This window comes from Gymnoscopelus braueri, assembly GCF_963280865.1.
Source record: "Gymnoscopelus braueri genome assembly, chromosome: 16".
In the NCBI taxonomy this organism is placed as follows: domain Eukaryota; kingdom Metazoa; phylum Chordata; class Actinopteri; order Myctophiformes; family Myctophidae; genus Gymnoscopelus; species Gymnoscopelus braueri.
The window spans coordinates 22,004,994-22,026,267 of NC_137616.1; the positions used below are offsets into that span (position 1 = coordinate 22,004,994).

Genomic DNA, 21,274 nt, shown 5'->3' on the forward strand with positions numbered 1-21,274 from the left:
GGGTAAATACAGACTAAATGATTGGATTACTGCTCCATCGTTTGGTGATAGCGTGATGGCGGGATTACAGGCTGTGCGGTCTATAGATTTCCTGTCAGATGCCATGAATCCCAGTGTCCCCCTTCTGTGAGTAAGCTGGCGGGCTGAGAGGGCGGGGACCAAGGAACACACGAGCACATTATAGCTTCACTTTAGACCTACAGAACAATGTAGGCCCGCTTCACATTAACCACACTGATGAATGAACTTAACCACTTAAACCAGGGATATTCAACTGGCGGCCCGCGGGCCAAATCCGGCCCCAGCGGAGCTTTCTTGTGGCCCCTGGAACATGTTCTTTTTACATGTTCCAATGTTAAATTAAATGTAAATATTTATTATATGGTTGGTTGTACAGGATGACCATTTTGAATGTTTCAGTAAACCATTTACTGAAGCTTGTTAATGGTTAATCAACCATTAACAGATAAGAAGAAAATGTAGGCTACTATTTAGAATGGAGGAATATTAGTGATTTGGGACACTCAGGGTCCCAAATTAACAGTACTGCATTTGCAGTCAAGACACTGCTGCTACAGGAACCCAAATGCGGGTAAATGTAAGTCACCCCATAAGAAAATCACTTGGGTCAAATTGTTAAAGTAGCTCACTTCATATGTATTTAAGCATCTGGTGTTAAATATATGTATTAAGTATCAAAAGTACATGTGCCTGGCCTACCGGTCCAGGCACATACCACAAAGGCTGGTAATCCAGTCTTACAGTGTGTTGCGGGTTCGACTCCTGAATTTGCTGTGTGTCACCCCCCCCATCTCTCTCCCTATTCCCTGTCAGCCTACTGTCCTCTTAAATAAAGGCAGAAAAAGCCCCAGAAATATCTTTAAAAAGTATAAAGACCTTTTCATGGTACAAAGAAACAAAACAGCCGGAAATGTTGTCTACTTCCATGCTTCTAACTACTTTCAGAATAATGTACTGTAGCAAGTAAGGCAAAAGCTCAAGGCAATTATTATGATTATTTTCACCATGTCCCTACAAACCACAACAGGGGTTTTTGAGTGCAGTGCATCCATCACAAACCATCCATCTGTAACTATTTCTGAGGTAATTACACCAAATAAATTATTCTCCTAATCCATTATTTCTTTGTGGATTTTGTCCATCTTTCATCTTTTCCATCTTCATCCACTTCAAATACATAAGACCTTGTGCTCTATCCCCCGGTACTCAAAACAAACTAAATGAAAAATCCTTTCATTCATACGAACATGTAAACACTTCACCTGGTCCCCAATACTCTTTTTACAAAGATGCTTCCATGCCAGGGACCCGTGCACAGAACATACTGAAATATCTACTTAATTTATCAAAATCTAAGCCTGTGCACTATAAAGGACTGACACAGAAATGCTCCTATCAAACATCAAAATGCATCAATGCAGTATGAAGCAGGCCCTAATAAGTTACCATAATGGACATAATGTGTCCATTATTGTGTCCTATCGCACCTATAGCACACAACAAGCGGTTAAACGTTTTTTTTTCACGGTCTTGTGGCCCATGACTTCAAGTAATTTTACGATTGTGGCCCCCTGCCTAATCTAGTTGAATATCCCTGACTTAAACACTTAATTCTTAGTGAAACTGACCTGAGTTGCAACTGTACTGTGTCTACACCAAATGTCTTTGCGAAGAATTGCCGATCTGCTATTTCTGGCTAATGTCCCCCCCCCAGAATATGGATGCTGGATGCTGGGGGGGGGGGGGTCAAGTGGTTAAAACAGATGTTGACACACCTGTGATTTTCAATGCTGCTTAAGCTTACTTTATACCCACAAATAGCGGTGTCACACACCCAAAATAGTCAATATGCAGTACAAGCTCACAACGCGTTGCATCACGACAAAGCGTGCAACAAAGTATAAACTGGGCTTTAGATTTCCTGATTTAAAAGGTGCTTGATTTACCAGATCAACAACTTTAGTATTCTGTCTTTTGCTGCACTAATACCGTAGGCTTTACCTATATTACTCTAACCTGAATACTGTCTTTTAAACAAACCATTTTAATGCAATTTTCTTGACATTTCTGAATAGCCTTTGAATTGTCAACCAAAAATAGCCCTAGCTAAACAAATATTTGCTTTATTTGCATATTTCGGATTATCTTTTTTAACAAGTCAAAGGTGAAACGTCTCTGTCTCTTGCTCTGTCCCTCTTTAAATACATAAGCAAGTCTAACCTATTGATTATGTCTGGATGTTTTCAAACTGACTGACCACGGGATAGCTGGCGTTCCAACTGGCTATGCTACTTACTAAACTACATTAAATCCCTAAATATTGATCACCAATTTAATAGAGAATGCACAGCCCCTATATTAAACCAATCAACTTTCAACCAATCAACAATGATTCTAATTCGGACTGACAGGAAAAGAGAATGCTCTAATTTAGAAATTCCTTTCATTTAAAAGACCCCCACAAAAAAGAGGGGAAAAAAATCCCCAACAGCAGACAGTTGGGCCTGGGATAGTCTCTGTCCTGAGGCTTCTGGTGACATGGCACTGCTGTGATCAATAAGAGTGTGTGATGGGTTTTGTATTGATCAGGAAAATGTGGGTTGATGAAGTATGGGGGTACTGTCACACTACAGACTAAGTGGTAAAGGTCCACTATAGACATTGTGTACTGAAAATGTTATACCATCATGATAATTGTCATCATAAAGTATAATAATAATGATAATTATCATCATCATCATCTTTGAAACTCCATTGTAACTCCCGGTCCCTATCTGCCCCATTGTTTATTTTGTGAAATCTCATTGTGAGATGCATAAATCACACACTGAAATACTGTGGTTCCCATATTTTTGTGCGGCAAGTGGTTGTGTGAAAAGCAAAGCGCACGGAGGAGAAGATGAAAGCACATGCAAGTGGGATTGTAGCCCTGTGAGCTGGTGTTGAGCCCTCTAAGCACAGACAACAGACGTGTCCAGATTCTCCTCGGTGAATGGTTCCCACACACCGATTTCTGTTGTTTTTCAGTGTAACATGTAAAGACAGATTATGTAAGTGTGACATTTATATGTGAACAAAGTACTCCAATAACCGTTTTCAAACTGTTATTTCCATATGTATTCAGTCTGAAGACGACACTGTCATTTTGAAGCTCATGATGGAGTCACTGGTTTCTTTGTTGTTTCTTTGTATAGAAATTTAAAACAACCACTGCTCATCTTTAGAAATGCAGTAATGGATTTTGATAAAGTATATTTTCATAGATGTGGCTACACTGTGTGTGTGTGTGTGTGTGTGTGTGTGTGTGTGTGTGTGTGTGTGTGTGTGTGTGTGTGTGTGTGTGTGTGTGTGTGTGTGTGTGTGTGTGTGTGTGTGTGTGTGTGTGTGTGTGTGTGTGTGTGTGTGTGTGTTTATTTGTTTTGCAGAGTTCCCTTGTGAATGACTGGGCAGTGACTGGTTATCCATTAGCCACTCCCCCTGACTGCAATCCGCCCATCCCCATTGGCCACAGTCAGGCCTGCCCTTGTGAAACCAGCCAACGGCAGCCAACACATTCTCATCCAGCCACTCCCTCTGTTCTTAAAGACCAACCGTCTGTTCAATGGAGATCCTCAATCCCCTCACTGACTTGCTCAGCTTTAGTGCGCTCTCACCACTTCTGCTCTCTATCCATCTGCCTCTCACTGTCTCTCTTTTCTCACTCCCCCTCTTTCTTTTCTTTCTTTTCCCTTCTTTGCCCATCTGTTCCTTGTACCTCCTCTCTTTCACTCCATCCGCGTCTTCTTCCTGTCACTTCTGTATATTTTGTATCACAGCATATCTGCACTGTCTTCAAACAATATACAGTACGCAGCCTGAGCAGTGCAGCAGCACCTGTGCAGCAGACTGGAGTTTGACAGGACAAGGCAAAGGTGTTTTGGAGGGCTGAGCAGGGGAGGTGAAGGGGAGGCGACACCCAGGAGCACCTGAACTGGTATTTGTTTTTTTTTGTTTTTTTTTACAAGAGTGATGTGGAGACTCAGGAACTGATCAATTTCCTCCAGCTTTCCCCTCGGTCATTTTTCTTTTATATCACAACACCTGGAATGCTTGCTTAACCTGGACTGATGGATGTTTCCGAACTGTGCATCCCAGACCCTCTCTGCTACCACAACCAGTAGGTGCATCTCTATTTGTTTTAGTCTCAGCTTCCTCTGTTTACCCATTTGTCTCCATCGCAGGTGATGTGATTATTTATTTATCCATTTTCTTTTGTCTGTATGTTGGGGGCAAAATAAACAAAACTGTTCAAAAGAGATAAGCATCGGCCCAAAATCGGAATTAAGTCACTTCAAAGAAGGGAAATAATTAGTTTGGACATGGAGCTCTGGGATATTATCCCCGTCCATGAATGGGACAGCGGCGGCAGAACTCAACGCTGCTTGGAAGAGTGTGTAGCAGCACAGCAGGTAGTGCTGATGGACCAGGCGACTTTTGGCATAGCGTAGCCTCCTGGGGGTCGGTGGGGGTCTGAGTGTCGTGCCGTACAGAGCTGCACAGCTCTGCGTTAGGATACAGGGCTTACCCCGAGCCACGGGGAATAGCCAGCCAAAGGCAGATTAATGACAATGATATCTGCACAGAGATCCTCCCGCAACAGCTGTGGTCACACAGTGTGTGTGTGTGTGTGTGTGTGTGTGTGTGTGTGTGTGTGTGTGTGTGTGTGTGTGTGTGTGTGTGTGTGTGTGTGTGTGTGTGTGTGTGTGTGTGTGTGTGTGTGTGTGTGTTTGTGTTTTTATGTGAGAAAGGAAGTGAGAGTGAGAGTGAGCGTATATGGTGGAGAGTTCACTGTTGTTTTACTATAGCCTATTCAACTAGCATTATAGTACATTCATTTGAACAATTGTTCATACATAGAAATGATTGTGTGCATTTGCACATTCATCTGTTTTACATGCAGAATAAAGCAATTTTGATTTATTTATATTGATTGAAATATACAACCTTCAAACTCCAGTTTTGATATGAAATGATATTGATTCAAATATGACAACCTACAAAACTCAGGGTTACGGATGTAACCCCGGTTTCTTTAGAATTCGGAGTAACATACTCACTATGGGATCCCATAGTGAGTATGTTACGGAGAATTAGACAAGAAACCTACAATTAATGTAATTCTGAGCATTCTGAATGTTAGTAAAAAAGACTACAGATGGTATGAACCGAGAGAAGTTAAAACTACTTACCGTACTGCACTCAGTGTACCTACTGTACAGCAGAACATAAACTCCATGAAAAACTATACAAAACCGTATTAATCGCCATGATTCAGCAATCTGAATTAGTTTAGGATTAGGATGAAACACTGAAATCTGACATGAATGATTACTATACACATAGTCCTGAATACATGGAAAAAGAGGGCCTTTCGTTGAGCTAATTATGACTTGAGGAGGAGACGTTCTATGGCCCCCTCTTAATGTTAAGCTGTAGATGGGATTGGGAAGGTTTAAACTGCTTGGCACTTTGTACGGGACTACGATTATGACCGTCTCAAACCTGTAAGTCTCATTACATAGAATCACGGAAAAACCTGTGTGTGTGTGTGTGTGTGTGTGTGTGTGTGTACTGTATGTTATATGAGCAAAGCACAATTTTATCGAGCTTGTAAGTTGCGTCTATTACTCTACACAGAAAACCTCTTACAAAAATCAAGTGTTTAATTAGTTTTAGTTAGTTTACTCTGACTTGTATATAAAATTAATTCTTGAATTATATATCAAAGTAAATGCCTTTTGTAATAACAGATTACAGAGAATTGTTCCAGCATAGCTATAGATCTTATATGCCCTTTGTAACATTCAAAATCTTAATTAAAGTATTTATATTATTTCCAAACAGCCACTTAAATGTTAATGCACATGATTATTTGTTATTAGTTTTAATTTAGAAATGTAAACTAAATGTTACTGAACAGCTGCACTATAAAGGATTAGAATAAGAGTGACTATCTCTCCTGGCTTAAACAGTGCAGGGAAGGAACAGTGCACAGTGGTGTTAGTATAAAACTTGGAAATGCACTTTTCAAAGTAAATGCATTCATTAATTGATAAAGAATATTTCAAAGTGACCTGCTGGAAAATTATGAACCAAGGATTGACAGAATTAATACTGTTTACCAAATGAAAGAAATGTTTGCTGTTTTGTTATCTCCCTGACACAAAAGTAACAGTTAGATTGTATTCCCTTTAAATATATTAAAAAATATATAGGATTTTAATCTCTTGTTTTAGCAATATTGCAATTCCACAATATACACCATAATCTTTACCGCAGTTGTCAATTCCAGAAATTTCTGCATTTAACAAATACTATCCACTGATTTTAAAGATAAAAAAATATCGATTTGATTTTTATATTTTACTGAGATGAGGAAAAGAAACGTACCAAAGCCCTGGGAGCCTGAGAAATTGCATCTGTTTATGCTTGTGTATTGGGAGATAGAAGTTTATATTCTTTACATTGTGCTTGTGTGTGTGTGTGTGTGTGTGTGTGTGTGTGTGTGTGTGTGTGTGTGTGCGTGTGCGTGTGCGCGCGCACGCACGCACATGTGTGCATGTGCATGTGTGCATACATGCGTGCCGTGCGTACGTACGCGTGTCCGCGCACACATGTGTACGTGTAAGGGGGGAGGGGCTTGTGTGTATGTATGTGCTGGCATGTACAAGTATTTGAGAATATGTGCAAATGCGAATCTTTAATTTTGCATAGTGCTGAGTTTCTGTCCAATTTTCTACGTGGGACAGTCCATGTGTCCTATGTATAGTAACGTCACAATACTCAGAACATGCACGAGGGCATTACCAAACTTTCAAAATAATTACCTTTTGATATTGTCATGCTGCCATTCACCTGTACCAATTCATGGTTATGATATCGTCGCTGTCGGGCGGAAACATTGTATCTCCACATTTCATCTATTTATGTTTTTTCATAAATTATTGCCCTTTTTTACACTTTGTCATATGACACTGTTGTGCAAAATTAGCAAAATTAGCCCATCTACAAGCAAGCACACGTCACGATGCGATGTGTCTTGAGCTTGTTTAGTGGCTATTTAAAACGTTTGTGTCTATAATGACCAAAATGGTGGTTAAGTGTGCCTGTGGGTTTCATAAATATTTAACCAATGAAAAGTATTAAGAGCTTATGACTAAATCATTACCACATTGGATTCATTGGAACACATGTAATTTTTCCATTTCCTGAAAAGTAATGGTTTTGGACATACAAGGTTTCCGCCCAACATTGACAATATCATACTGTAGTTGCTGCCTTAAGTTTATGATGATGATGATGATGATAGTAACTTTAAGAAACATCAGACTTCTGAGCAAACGAACAGTACATAATTATGAATGAATAATAAATATATAATAATAATAATAGTCTAAATAATTGTCTACAGCTAAGAAAATAAAATAATTCTTGAAAATTCCCTTGTGGTGGAATGTCTTGTATCTACTATTACAGTATCTCTCTACAGTACTATTACTGTATAGAATATACAGGCTGAAATGTGTGTCAAAGCCAAGGTAAATCTACCATAAATCTGTGACACTGGGGCAGCTTAGGTAGGTTTGGCCTTTGGGAATGCCATTAACCCCAATGGAAGCTTTGGCCAGTTAACTAGCCTATTAGCCCAAGGCAAAAGATGCTAATGGTGTGATGTCCACTTCTCACGCTAGCACTGTTTCTCAATGTCTGGTCTGGGCCCCACCAGGGGTCCAGGGCCTGTAATTCTGAGAGGTAACAAATGGAGATTTTTTTCCATCTTTGGGAATCCCAATATACACTGTAAAATTGTCAGTGTTCATTTAACTGTGGACACAATGGAACTGAATCGACATTTGGAACCTGTGGTGGTCCTCGGACCACACGTTGAGAACCAGTGCGCTATGGTATGACGGTATCTTGTCGTCGTAAAAGAGGATGACTCTCAAATGGCACTTAGCTATTGCCTACTTTAAACGAGAGGGGTTTAAGTAAACTGGTACAACGTCACACAGAGGTCATAGTAGTGTTTCTCTATTCATTAGCCCTGTCACGACAACTGAGTGGAATGATAATGATATTGTATTGTAGTGTTAAGAATGAATGTTTTTGAATTTAAGAAGAATACATTTTAGAGACATGTTTTGTATTGCAAACCTGAGTGTAAATCAGAGACTGTCTTTATAACATGGGTCAAAATTACCTGCAGCCACCCTCTGTTACAAAATAATATAACACCAAAGTACTGTACACGGTAGTGCACTTACGTGTCAATTCTTACACTGTGTTAAATGAGCTCTCAGGTTTTTACTGTGCATCTAAAGTACATGTCTATATTGGATCATCCTTAGGCAACATACAACACAGTGAGTTTTAATGATCTTCAGTCAACAACTATTTGAACCACTTAAACCCTATAAACCCTATATACTTTGTTGTACGTCAAATAGTGAAATCCCCTCTTCAAGCTCACAAGACGTCACAATGCGATGCTCTCTGAGCTTGTAGATCTGCTATTTTTCTGTCTATTTTTACAGATTGTTGCGATTTTTGCCAAATATTTGCCTATTTTTTCTGAATGTTCACCTTATGACATGCCAAAGGTACTAAAGTAGTTCTTCCCAGCTAAAATAAAACTGTCTATTTACAACTGTGACTAATGCTAGATCAGTACTTCTGTACTTACATTAATGACACAGACTTTTCATTTTCAGAGCTTGATTCTGAAAGCCAATGTTTTTTACCGAAATTAGATTTGTTGAGGGGCTATACGAGACAAAGAAGAGGTATGAAAAAGCCTCATCTTGTGAGTGTGTTAGTTAGTTTATTATTTATTTTCAATCATACCTGGGTCCATTTAGTACACTGTTTCCCAAACACTGGGTCGGGACCCATTTGTCGGTCGCGGACACATTTTTACATTGTCACAATAAATATCCCTTTATTTTTTGTTTCCTACATTTTGTTTTTAATTACTATTATTCCAAAACATTTTAAAAAAACATTAAAAAAAAAGCAAAAATGTTCATGAATTCAAAACAAAATCTAAAAAAATCCATAAATTAGAAAACAAAGTAGTGAAAATAGCCGATCTACAAGCTCAAAACGCTCCGTGAATCGACATGTTGTGAGCTTTTAGAGCTGTTATTTTCACCAGTTTGGGTCCCGGACAAACATCTGATTTCTCTTTTGGGTCTTGAGCTAAAAAGTTTGGGAACCACTGATTTAGTATGTCCATACTAGTCCATACAGGTGCTTGTACTAAACAAACCTACCGTACAAGTGTATATCGTCACTGTCGCGTGGAAACCTTGTATATCCAAAACCGTTCCTTTTCTTATAATAAAACAAAACCATAGTGAAAATAGCCGATCTACGAGCTCACAAACGCGGACGCGTTTGTGAGCTTGTAGATCTGCTATTTTCACTACTTTTGTGTGACACTCTTGTAGGACGAAGTATGGCATTAATTTACGAAAAATGTTAAAATATGGAGATAATACGGTTCTACCCGACAGCAACGCCAACGATATGCACATACATGTGCACGTATAAACACACAAGCATGCACACACACACACACCCACACACACACACACACACACACACACACACACACACACACACACACACACACACACACACACACACACACACACACACACACACACACACACACACACACACACACACACACACACACACACACTCACGGATGAGACGGAGGAATCACATACTGACCTGCGGTCTAATTTTAGCCACACCATATCATGGGAACACCTGACTATGTCCGTTAAGACAGTGGTTCCCAAAGTGGGGTCCGGGGACCCCGAAGGGCTCCTTGAGGGGGTTCCAGGGGGTCCCCGGCAGATTAACATTAATGTTATGGGGGTCCCTGGCACAAACTCTTTATCAGATGGGGGGTCCGCAGTCAAATACCTATCAATTTGGTGGTCTTTGACATTGAAATGTTTTGGAACCACTGGGTTAAGAGAATCACATACTGTTATCACATCATGCAATGTAGGATGTAGGGTTAGTTATGCATTCACATCTGAGAAATAAATGCCCTCAATATAATAACTAAATAATAAAACAATAAAAACCATGGTACAGTAAGTTGCAACTTATCCTCCTTAGTGTAATTTATTTACCTTCACACTGCACCATTTTTCGTATGCTGTGGCACAGAACAAAGACTGAAATAGAGATCAGATAAAGAAGCTGGGCTGAGATCAGGTTTGTAGAGAAAGTTGGACGAGTTTGTGTAGATACTTTTAGCCCCCTCATTAATTGCTTCTCGGTATGTCTTTACATTGCCTTACATTAAGAAAACTTGACCCAGAGAAACAGTTTTGTATATATATGCAAATTCTGAGCACAATATTTAGCTGTGAGCTGGATATTAGCATACAGTATTTCCAGGCATATAGCTTACAGCATTTCCATACGTTGTGTATGGTGTGTTCCAGGCGGTGCAGATGAAGGCTCTATAGTATGTAGTGTAACCTGAGGTGTCTCATGTCTTCAGCAGCTGAAATGGATCTTACTCACATATATTGTGTTGTGCCAAAGCTCAGGATTACTGCTGGAAACAGCCATAATATAAGAGTAAAAATCCAATACCGCAATCAATGATGTGCTAAAGTACATACGGTGTATACAGTATACATGTATGGCAGATGTCATGTGTTCATGTCAGATATTTATGAACGAGAGAGATGTGTATGTTTATGTGTTATAGGTGCAATGGTAAAGGAATACACCTTTATTAGTTTGGGATATGCTACGCAAACATTTTTTTTCTTAAATCACATTTCTGTGATTTTACTCTTTCAGTATTTTTGCCTAATATTATTTATTTATTTTACAAATATTGCACTGATTTATCCCTTAAATTAATCATCCTTTGGTTATGTCAAATCCTTTGTATTGACATTTCTGAAAGCCAAAGACGCAAAAAAAAAGTATTGTCTTAGTCTACGATCAAAGTTAATTGTGATGCACAGTAAAATCTTCAGTATTTATTCATTTGTAACTCTGCGAGTATACCGATGCAAAATTTGCACACGCTCAGTGTTAAATTGACACTGAGGATTTCACTGTGTGCAATTTAACTTCCCACAGAAGTCTACTTGCTTTCCTTCACTTCCCGGGAACACCACTGCACTGTAAATGACACCACATTAATTGAAGCAAAATGAATGGAATGGATTAAAACAAGATTCCCAGAGGGGCACGACCTCTTCCTGTCTTAAATGGTGGTTCTACACAGACAAATATGTAGCGTTAATTTAACCACCAGAGTGTAAAAATGGACCCACACGGGTCCATTTGCACAGTGTCAGGGTATTAAATGTGTACTGCTTGCAGTGAAAATGAGTGGGACAGGCCTAAGTAACAGGAAGCCATCAGGACGTATGAGTGTACTGATGGATGGCGGGAGCAGGTGGTGGAATAGTGTTCCGTTATGTTCCCATTATTAGGCAAAAAAATACACCACTTGCCTTGCAATTTAAACTGTTTGCTTACTTCCCTAATAGTAGACCATTCATAACGGAGTCAAAGAACTATACTTAGTTGACCGGGGTCCCCCAAGGCGCTATACTAGATCTGCTTCTTTTTACCCTCGACATCAAATTTGTTTGTAGGAAATAGCCGACCTACAAGCTCACAACACGTTGCGACGTCCGTTGTGAGCTTATAGATCTGCAATTTGTCCCCCCAAAGTAGGTACTGGTTTAAGTGGTTTCTTTTTACCCTCGACATCAAATTTGTTTGTAGGAAATAGCCGACCTACAAGCTCACAACACGTTGCGACGTCCGTTGTGAGCTTATAGATCTGCAATTTGTCCCCCCAAAGTAGGTACTGGTTCAAGTGGTTAAAGGAAACAAAACAAAAAATGTAGAACATCCATGTGCAGAACCCTTGCATGTATTTTACGCATGACACCCTGTTCCCAGTGTTCAGAGTGACATGTTTATTAATGGCGATAGCCACCGCGAGGGTACATCGGCGCTGTATGGGGGGGAGTGGTGCCGTGTGACTGCATCAGAGGAGAAATAACTTCATTACATGTCATGACCCCCTTCTTGATATAGATATATCCTTTAGGCACGTTGTCAAGGACTCTGAATTCATCAGGATGTAGATGGACGCTCTCTGCAGCGACCATTCAATCAAAACCTGAAAGCGGGGGTTTGGTGGATATGCTAAGTTGAGGGGAATGCGGAGTTCTCTGAGGGGACCTCTTAGAATTAGAATGAGTTTGTTTTATTGATCAAATGAAATTAACACAGATACGCGCACACACACACACACACACACACACACACACACACACACACACACACACACACACACACACACACACACACACACACACACATATAGACACACCGACACTGTGCCTAATCATGGAGTGTTGGTTGGCCACCATGTTTAATTTAATGGGTCTCATTGTTGCTCCACGAGGTCCCACGTTGTGAACTTAATTCCTCTTCACCGCGTTAATTTGCATTGTGTCAATTGACCGGGGCGCTTACTGTATAAGCTTGAGTCGCAATTGAAATTCAGCCCATGCTCTGATATCATTAGGCAAATGCAAAGTTGTGTCATTTACACATTTAGAAAAAAAAAGAGAACGAGAGAAAAGCCTATTTGCGCGGGACGAGGCTCGCTTGTGATTATCAGTGGATGTTATTACTGTGGAGAAGCAGACGTTTGAAGGTTATGTTTCTGGGCAGTAATTGAAATGCAAAATAACATTAGGATCGATGGCCATCTCTGTTTATTTATGAAATCAATATCGTAACTGTCCCTCACGAGTCCCTCTCTGATTCCCAATGACGGCTTAAGTCTGTGCTCGTTTATTCTTTCTCCCCCATAACCTCCTCCTTCAGTCTTTTTTAAAGGCAGTTAGGGGTGTGTTTGACTTTGCAGGGAGAGCAATTTCCTGGAGGTAGTTGATGTGTATGTAGATGGAGGTTGATACTCCAGGTAAGGAGACATCATCCATGAGGGAAATCTATGCAATCTCTCCTTGTGGCAATGACATTGAAGAGGCCATATGCTGGAAGTTCTGTGTGTGTGTGTGTGTGTGTGTGTGTGTGTGTGTGTGTGTGTGTGTGTGTGTGTGTGTGTGTGTGTGTGTGTGTGTGTGTGTGTGTGTGTGTGTGTGTGTGTGTGTGTGTGTGTGTGTGTGTGTGTGTGTGTGTGTGTGTTGTGTGCGCGGTGTGCGTGTTGTGTGCGTGTACTTGCGTGCGTGTCCGTGTGCGTGTGTGTGCTTGCGTGTGTGTTACATCTGCCACATACTGTAAAAGCAGCATTGTTCGCACTGGAAAAACTTTCTAAGGGATTCTTCCAAATTCTGCAGCTGCAGATGCGTTGAGAATCACCGGTTCACAGCGTGAAACCCAGTTGTAATTGTAAAAGCTTGCTACCTTGCTTTCCTTTTTGTTTTCTATTACAGATGCATTTTTCAGTGACACAAATTCCAATCTGCTCTGTATTCAGCCTCATATACTGTACATTGTGCCAGGTGTAAAATTAATCACACAATTACGTATTTGTTTACATATTTATTTATTATAACATTTATCCATATTTTTGATGACCTTCAGTTGTGCCAACACTATGTTACGTTCATGTTGTTGTTACTACTTAACATTTCAGCGACACAGACACACACACACACACACACACACAGATGCATGCACGCACACACCCTCCACCCCCCCCCTTACATTTCCATTTATTTCACAGTCATTTTAGCGGCTGACTAACAGTGTAATCTATGTGTCAGCCGAGAAGGGGCCACTCAGTTTAAAGCTGATAGAGTTTGCCCCAAACAAGGACAGCCTATCATAGAAAGATTAATGAACTAATTTCATGCATGGCTCCTTGCCTCTGTCCTTCTGCGCTTCCATGTTCCAGTGTGTGTTCAGCGGCCATGATTTACGTTGTGTTGTTCCGTGCTACCAGCTTAACCCTTAACAATAATACCCCTCCCTCCCTCCCTCCCGTCCTGCTCCCTTCCAACCAGTGGATAAATACGTAGTAAAATGAACGCGGGGAACGCGGTTTTTAACTCTTCACATGTCACCGGGCCTTGCCATGAGGTCAGTGCTGTGTATACAGTAAAATCCTCAGTGTTCATTTTGCTCCGAAAGTGTTCAAATGTAACCCGGGTCCATTCGGTTACATTTGTACACTTTCGGAGTTACGTGGATGGATGTTACACGGATGGTTATGGATGGGACACATTTTCTTTTCTTTTTTTTCTTTTTTTGGGGGGGGGGGTGCATGTATGTGTATGTACTGTATTGTGTGAACATTTGTGAGTCTGGAGTGTCTTTCATGGGAGGTTGACAGTTTCAGGATTTATGCAGTGGAACAGGAGATCTGCAACACTGCCAGCATGACTATGCGCACACGTAAACACATGCACGCATGCGCACGCACACACACACACACACACACACACACACACACACACACACACACACACACACACACACTGCTCTGGCGGCTCATTTTCACACTCATTGCACTTTGGTTAAAATGAAAAAAAAGGAAAAAGAAAAGGCAAAGCAGTGGTCACTGAGCATGGGTGGCATTTTCAGACGCTGTCCCAGTGACTTGGTCACGTTTATGCATTGTGGAGGTCCTGCACGTCTTAAACTGCGTGGCACAGTCTAGACAATCTCCTTCAGAGTGTTGTGAACACACTGGCATATACCGTACAACACACAGGCACTCTCAGTGTGTAGAGCCACACTGGACCTCCAAGAACAGGTGACCTTCACGTCTGTCCGAAGCGGTTTTGCGTGTCCGCTCGGTTCGTACCGTTGTGTCTTCTGTGTGCAGTGGAGCTAACGCTGCTCCACTAGACATAAGGCGCAGTGCGATGTATCGTCAGGGAGGGGTTGGGCAGGTTAGTGGGAGGTGGAACGCACAAGGAAAAATATGCCTCTTTTTTTGTAATAGGGGAAACCAAATTATGAAACTATGGGGCTATTTCTGTCTGCGAGAATTGGTGGTTCATGCCATTATTTTATTTCGACAGATTTGAAAGGACCCATTAGAAATTTCCATTAAACCTAACAAAAAAACATCTCCCAAGCGTTATTGCGCGCTAAGTGTGGAATGAACTACTTTTTACATATGCCACAATGTACTATTCCATAGGGAATCCCCCTATCTGGCTGCAATGGAATCCGGAATGATGTATTAACTGTTGCCGTGCCGCTCTCTCCAATTCCCTGCAATGGGGGAAAAAATACACCTTCCAATTGACTATAGGTGCAAGTTGACTACTAACAAGATTTAACTTGAGTCTCCTAAATCTTTTATTAACCGCAGCAACCTCTGAATCAAGCCCAACATAATGTAGTATCGCTCCATCTGAAACTGTGTTAACAGTCCCGACTGATTAAAAATGCATAAGGAGTGTCTGGGACCCGTAAGAGGAGGGTTTATTTTTTCATGCCTCATCTGAAACAGGAAGGAAGCAGGGGATCAATAGATCTGATCTGGACCCAGGAGTAGGGGCTATCTCCCCCTCCCCCCCCCCCCCTCCTCCACCCCCTTTAGCAGTTAAAAAACAGGTTTCATGTTGTCTGGGCCCCCGACCTCTTCATGGCTCTGTATGCATACTGTACTGTACTGTATATGCACATGTATGCTGTATAAAAGTCAAATATACCATACTTGAACAGGACTGCTCTGCAAAAAGAGCATTATATTTAATTAGGGGAAACGTTCTGAAGAACCCACTGGAAACTAGACACAGCAAAAGCCTCAGTTTTAATCTTACCCATTTATATAAGAGTATACAAATGTATATGGGTCCATTTGTATACTCTCTGAGTTAAATTAACATTGAGGCTTTTACTATGTAGTTACAGACATTATTTGCTTGCACTGCTTCCCCCCGCAGTGCTCTCCCAGTGTTTACAATTCACAGCCATGTAGACCCAAGTTGTGCAAGATCAGCACCAGCTGTGATAGACAGCGACAGTGGTTTTAACACCAGCCCTGTGTCAGGTGGATTCCTTTCCAGTTAGAATTCTGTATCTGTTTATATTAATTGTCATATTATTCAGGCTATTGCCATTGTAATAACAATGCCAATGCAACAAAAAGAGGATTTGTATCATGTTGCCTTCCATTATACATAACAACAACCCATAGCATCAATTACAAAGGCAATATTCCTAGAAATGTATATTTTGGTAAGGTACTTGTACAGTAGTACAATGTGTTAATTTGTAAACAAATTAGTTACATTTGTAGGACAGTAGGACTCTCAGAGTTAAAAATGGATAAATAAACACTGAGGACTTTATTTGTGTAAAGGAAGTAATGTTTATAACAAAAACGAATTATATACCGAAGAATAGTTCTACTGTACACAATTTACTCCTAATGTTTATGATTGAAATTGTGTTTAGGGAATTTCACCCCAATTTAATTAGACCTTAATTAGACCTTCCCCCAATGGTGTGCACTTGGCCCCCTCCTTTTTTCCCTCTGCACCAAATCTCTTCACCAAAATGTTTGCCTGTTATTATGACATGCCCATACTAGGGGCGCTAGGGTTCATGTGGTTAAGCTGTCACACCCCCCTTCACCATCTTCATTACCCCATCCAACCTCTCACTTAAATCCACCGTAACCGAGCACCGTCCACTGGCCAACCGGACCAGGACTATCGATTGGGTGTATCACCCTGTCATCTTTGCATATGCTGAGTGTAACACCTCTGTGTCCATTAACGGCCTTCTGGAGTTTCACTCATTCATTTACAGCTGGCATAGTACCAATCACGAGCATCGTTTGCAAGATGTATGGGGCTTCTGTTGACATGGTCGTTAGTTACCATTTCGCCTGAGAGAAAAGCTTCAGTAGTATATCACTTAGCAGTCCAAAACACTCCCCAGCTGTCCTTAACATAACCTGTTCAAAGTAGGAAGAAGCAGGCATTGTGCGGCCATAAATCTATACAGTAAATCTCCTTTGAAATAACTTGAGATTGTGGAACCATGTCATGGTCCTGAAAAGCTGACAGCAACATTCTTTTGCCAAGTTGTCCTCTGATATAGTTCAATGTATTTCTATTTCTATTTCTATTTATCTTCTTTGTTTGCACTCTTTGTACACTGCTAATCAAAAGTCTGTTTCACACCTGGATAAAATCTTGGTGACAGTTACATTGGTGTATACCATTACATTCTAAAAAGAATCAAAAACACCCACACAAACTGTCATCAAGTGTTCTGCTTAATATAGAAAAACGTTTAACCACTATTTTCACAGAATGCTTGTCTATTTTCATGGAATTTGTTCCTATTATGGCAAGCCCAGACTAGGGTTGCTAAAGTTTTAACAGCGCAATGTTTTGGTCAAAGGCCTTCTTCAAGCATCATTCTTCAGACTACACTTCAATATTAGTGTTACATTAACACTTTGGATGTCACTATGTATGAGTTAGTTAGAGGGGGTTTAAGTGATTTTTTTTTTTTTACTTCTCATTCTTATTTTGTTCAAATAACTGTTAGATAGTTCCATATTCCAATATCAATCATTTCTCTTGAGTGATTTTTCAGTAATATGGGTCTCCCCGTCTCTCCAGCTCTTTAGGAAAATAAATGTTCAGGTCGGGACACCAATTTCATCCAATCAGGAGAAAGAACTCATACAGGATACAGGATAATAAACAAAATGCAAAATGCAACATAAATGAGCAACAAAATTGGAAACTCTATATCAATGATTACTATCAGAATATAGAGTTTAACTATTTAACAAAAACCTTTTGTTTTAGACCAAATAAATATCACTTAAGCCTACAGCACCTTTAATTTCCATCATGTGTCCTGTTATCTTCATAGTATACTAGCTATGTTTTGTTGTTTTATACTAAATAATGTTTGAAACTAAAGTCATGACTGAAACTGACAGCCACCCTGGCACTGTGTGTTTTCCCAGGTTGCTAAACAGAATGCCCTCTGAGGACCGCCATCTGTCCTCCAGCTGTGGGTCCTACATCAAAACTGAGCCATCCAGTCCGTCCTCGTCACTCGTAGACACCGGCAGCCACCACAGTCCCAGCGGCAACTCTGACGCCAGTGGCGGTTACATTAACGGCACAATCGGACGATCACACCCGCTCGACTCCCCGCCGATGTTCAACCCGGGCATGCTGGGAGGCGGGGCCGCCGCCTGCCTGCGGCGCTACGAGGAGTGTTCCGGGGTCGTGACGGACGACTCGCCAATCAAGTGCGAGTACATGCTGAACGCCATTCCCAAGAGGCTGTGCCTGGTGTGTGGCGACATCGCCTCGGGGTACCACTACGGGGTGGCCTCTTGTGAGGCCTGCAAAGCCTTTTTCAAAAGGACGATACAAGGTATTTCTCAAGGTATAATGCCCTACTTATGCATAGATGTGCACCAGTGTCTCGCACCAAAAATAGCAGATCTACAAGCTCACGAGGAGTCACAGCGCACCACATTATGAGCTTTTAGATCTTCTATTTTTGGTGCACGATACCGTGGCACAGCTAAGTATTAATCACTCTTTACCCTTTTCGCCTCGCACTGATTCACCCTTACCTGCCCACTGAAGCTGGGTCGGTCTAACCTGGCCAAGGACACATTCTAAAATAGGTTTTCTACGTCTCTGGCAGGGTAACAGCCAAGTAGAAAAGTTGCTCATGGCGTGAGCTCATGACTCACTTTGCTGAGGTCCTTTGGCGCTGCGTTGTAATGATGTATTGTGTGAACCACCTTACAATGTAAATATAACCGCACAGTGTTTTTGTATGGCACTCATTCTAAATGCTTCTCACAACCAGTGCCAACCACTTCTCTAATTCATGGGAGTACATATTTCCCTGCTGAGGGATCCTTTTGTCAGGACTAGCACGTGTTCTAATGTGCTGGTATCCAACCTGTGCCCCAGCTAGGACACTAAATCAGTGGTTTTCAACCCTTTTCATGTCAAGGTCCATTATTTATTCGTTCTTTGAGCCACGGACCATCGTTTGATGAGATTTAGCCTCTCAGAACCCAAGACTTAAAATATTTTGTTGTCGTTGGATACGATTTTGTCCACAATTCCATGCTGTATTGATGTTGGTACCAATAGGAGAGATAACAGGCACGTTGATCAAAATAACAATTAAGTAATGCAGATGTTTAACAATAATGTAACTCTTGATAGTGTAAACCAAATGGACCCGTTTCATTTTGCACTCTCAAGAGTTTAAAGGAGAATTCCGGACAAATTAAGTGTTATCTTTGATGTCTCGTTACTCACCTACCGATGTGAAAAGTAGCGTTCTTTTTTTTCATATATTCCCCTGTCGTCATTTTTTAAACACCCTCCGTTGTTATAATGGGAGCCGCTGGGTTAGTGAAGTTCGTCTATTATAACCGACGCAAAGTTGTTTTTTTCACTACTAGTATTCATAGTAGAGTCTCATGATAGTCAAACATGCGTTGAAACTATCTGCGAGGCTGCCGTCAATGGCGAACGATTTAACACTGGTTGCTTGTTTCCAGATTCTGGCAACACGAGTTGCCAGGTTCTGGAAGAAACAAGCAACCAGTGTTAAATCGTTCGCCATTAACGGCAGGCTCGCAGGAATTTTCAGCGCATGTTTGACTATCATGAGACTCTACAATGAATCGTAGTAGAGAAAAAAATAACATTGCATCGGTTATAATAGACGAACTTCACTAACCCAGCGGCTCCCATTATAACAACGGAGGGTGTTTAAAAAATGACGACAGGGGAATATATGAAAAAAAAGAACGCTACTTTTCACATCGGTAGGTGAGTAACGAGACATCAAAGATAACACTTAATTTGTCCGGAATTCTCCTTTAAGATCTATAAGGGTCCATTTAGTTACCAACTCTCCATCATTTAGCTGGGGACCACCTGGAACCCCCTCAAGGACCACTGGTGGTCCCTGGACCACTGGTTGAGAACCACTGGACTAAATGGTCTGCATTTCTATAGCACCTTTATCTATAGCTTTTAACATTCACTCATTCTCACACACATTCACACACCTACCTGCTCATCGGGAGCAATTAGGAGGTTCAGTGTCTTGCTCAAGGACACTTCAACACAAGACCAGGAGGAGCCTCCTGAGCCACTGCCACCAGTGTTGGGCATTAACTAGTGTTACTTAGTAATATATTACTGTATTATTACTTTACCCAGTAACTAGTAGTGTAACTTATTACAGGTGCTACAGAACAGTAATAGTATTACATATTACTGATCCGAGTAACGCTGCGTTACTTATTACAATGAACGTGATTTGTTTTTGTTTCCTGTCTATGAGCCGGCGCCGCTGTGTTTCTGTCTGTGTCTAGCAGTCAGCTGCAGATCCGTGGAGCAGCGCATTTAAACAGCAGAGAAGGTTGTCACATGCGCAAAAAGAAGATTTACAAGATGTTATCACTGTGCGATGGTACAGGATGTTCTGTTCTTTTTAAGCCTTCTCCATCGCGCAAAGTTATAATGTACTTGCAGGTCTGTCGTCTGCCGCAGATTCGTGTTCCTCCTTGCGAGGCTCAAAAACCAAGCCATGTACTGTATACATGCGTGCATACTTTCAACACTTAGAGGTTATTATTTTAAGTTTGTGTCGGTCAAAGAGCCATTGTAAACTTTGTGCGGGTAGCATAAGCTAATCGCTTTCTCCCGCGGTCTGTGAAGTATTCAAGTGACATCTAAAGCCGAATTTATACTTCGTCGTACGATGGGGTCGCGCATCGAAAATAGCCGATCTACAAGCTTGTAGATCTTCAATGTGTTTAGTTCTGCTTGGTTGATTTTTGACTCCTCCTGTAGGGATATTTATTGTTCCAATATGGAACAATAAAAAAGAAAAACTGTAAAAATAAAAGTATTATAATATTTAATATAATATATTACTCTTGATACCAAGTAATAAGTAATATAATATTATTACTTTTTAAAGGAGTAATAAGTATAAGTAACATATTACTTTCCTAAGTAAACACTGCTGCCACGGCCACCTTAATACAGCGTGATAGTTATGAGTGTCCGCAAAGGGCATGAGCTGTAAATATGATGGGTTAGGATTTTTTATGTTGCCACGTGTGGGAAATGATCCTGATTAAGGATTTGAGCTGAGCTAATGTCCCATAAACCAAAATGCAGAATTATGCATT

At 40.9% G+C, this 21,274-nt stretch overlaps 1 protein-coding gene across 1 annotated transcript in view; it reads left to right on the top strand.

Moving 5' to 3' along the window:
- Positions 1 to 4,027: 4,027 nt before the first annotated feature.
- LOC308103572 (steroid hormone receptor ERR2-like) overlaps positions 4,028 to 21,274 on the top strand; it is a gene marked incomplete at its 3' end in the record, with an annotated part of 44,488 nt that continues 27,241 nt past the window's right edge. The window contains exons 1-2 of the mRNA XM_080453615.1: positions 4,028 to 4,177; positions 18,050 to 18,468. Coding sequence (XP_080309741.1) covers positions 4,128 to 4,177; positions 18,050 to 18,468 — 469 coding nt within the window. The 5' untranslated portion in view covers positions 4,028 to 4,127. The remainder of the gene's footprint in view (positions 4,178 to 18,049; positions 18,469 to 21,274) is intronic.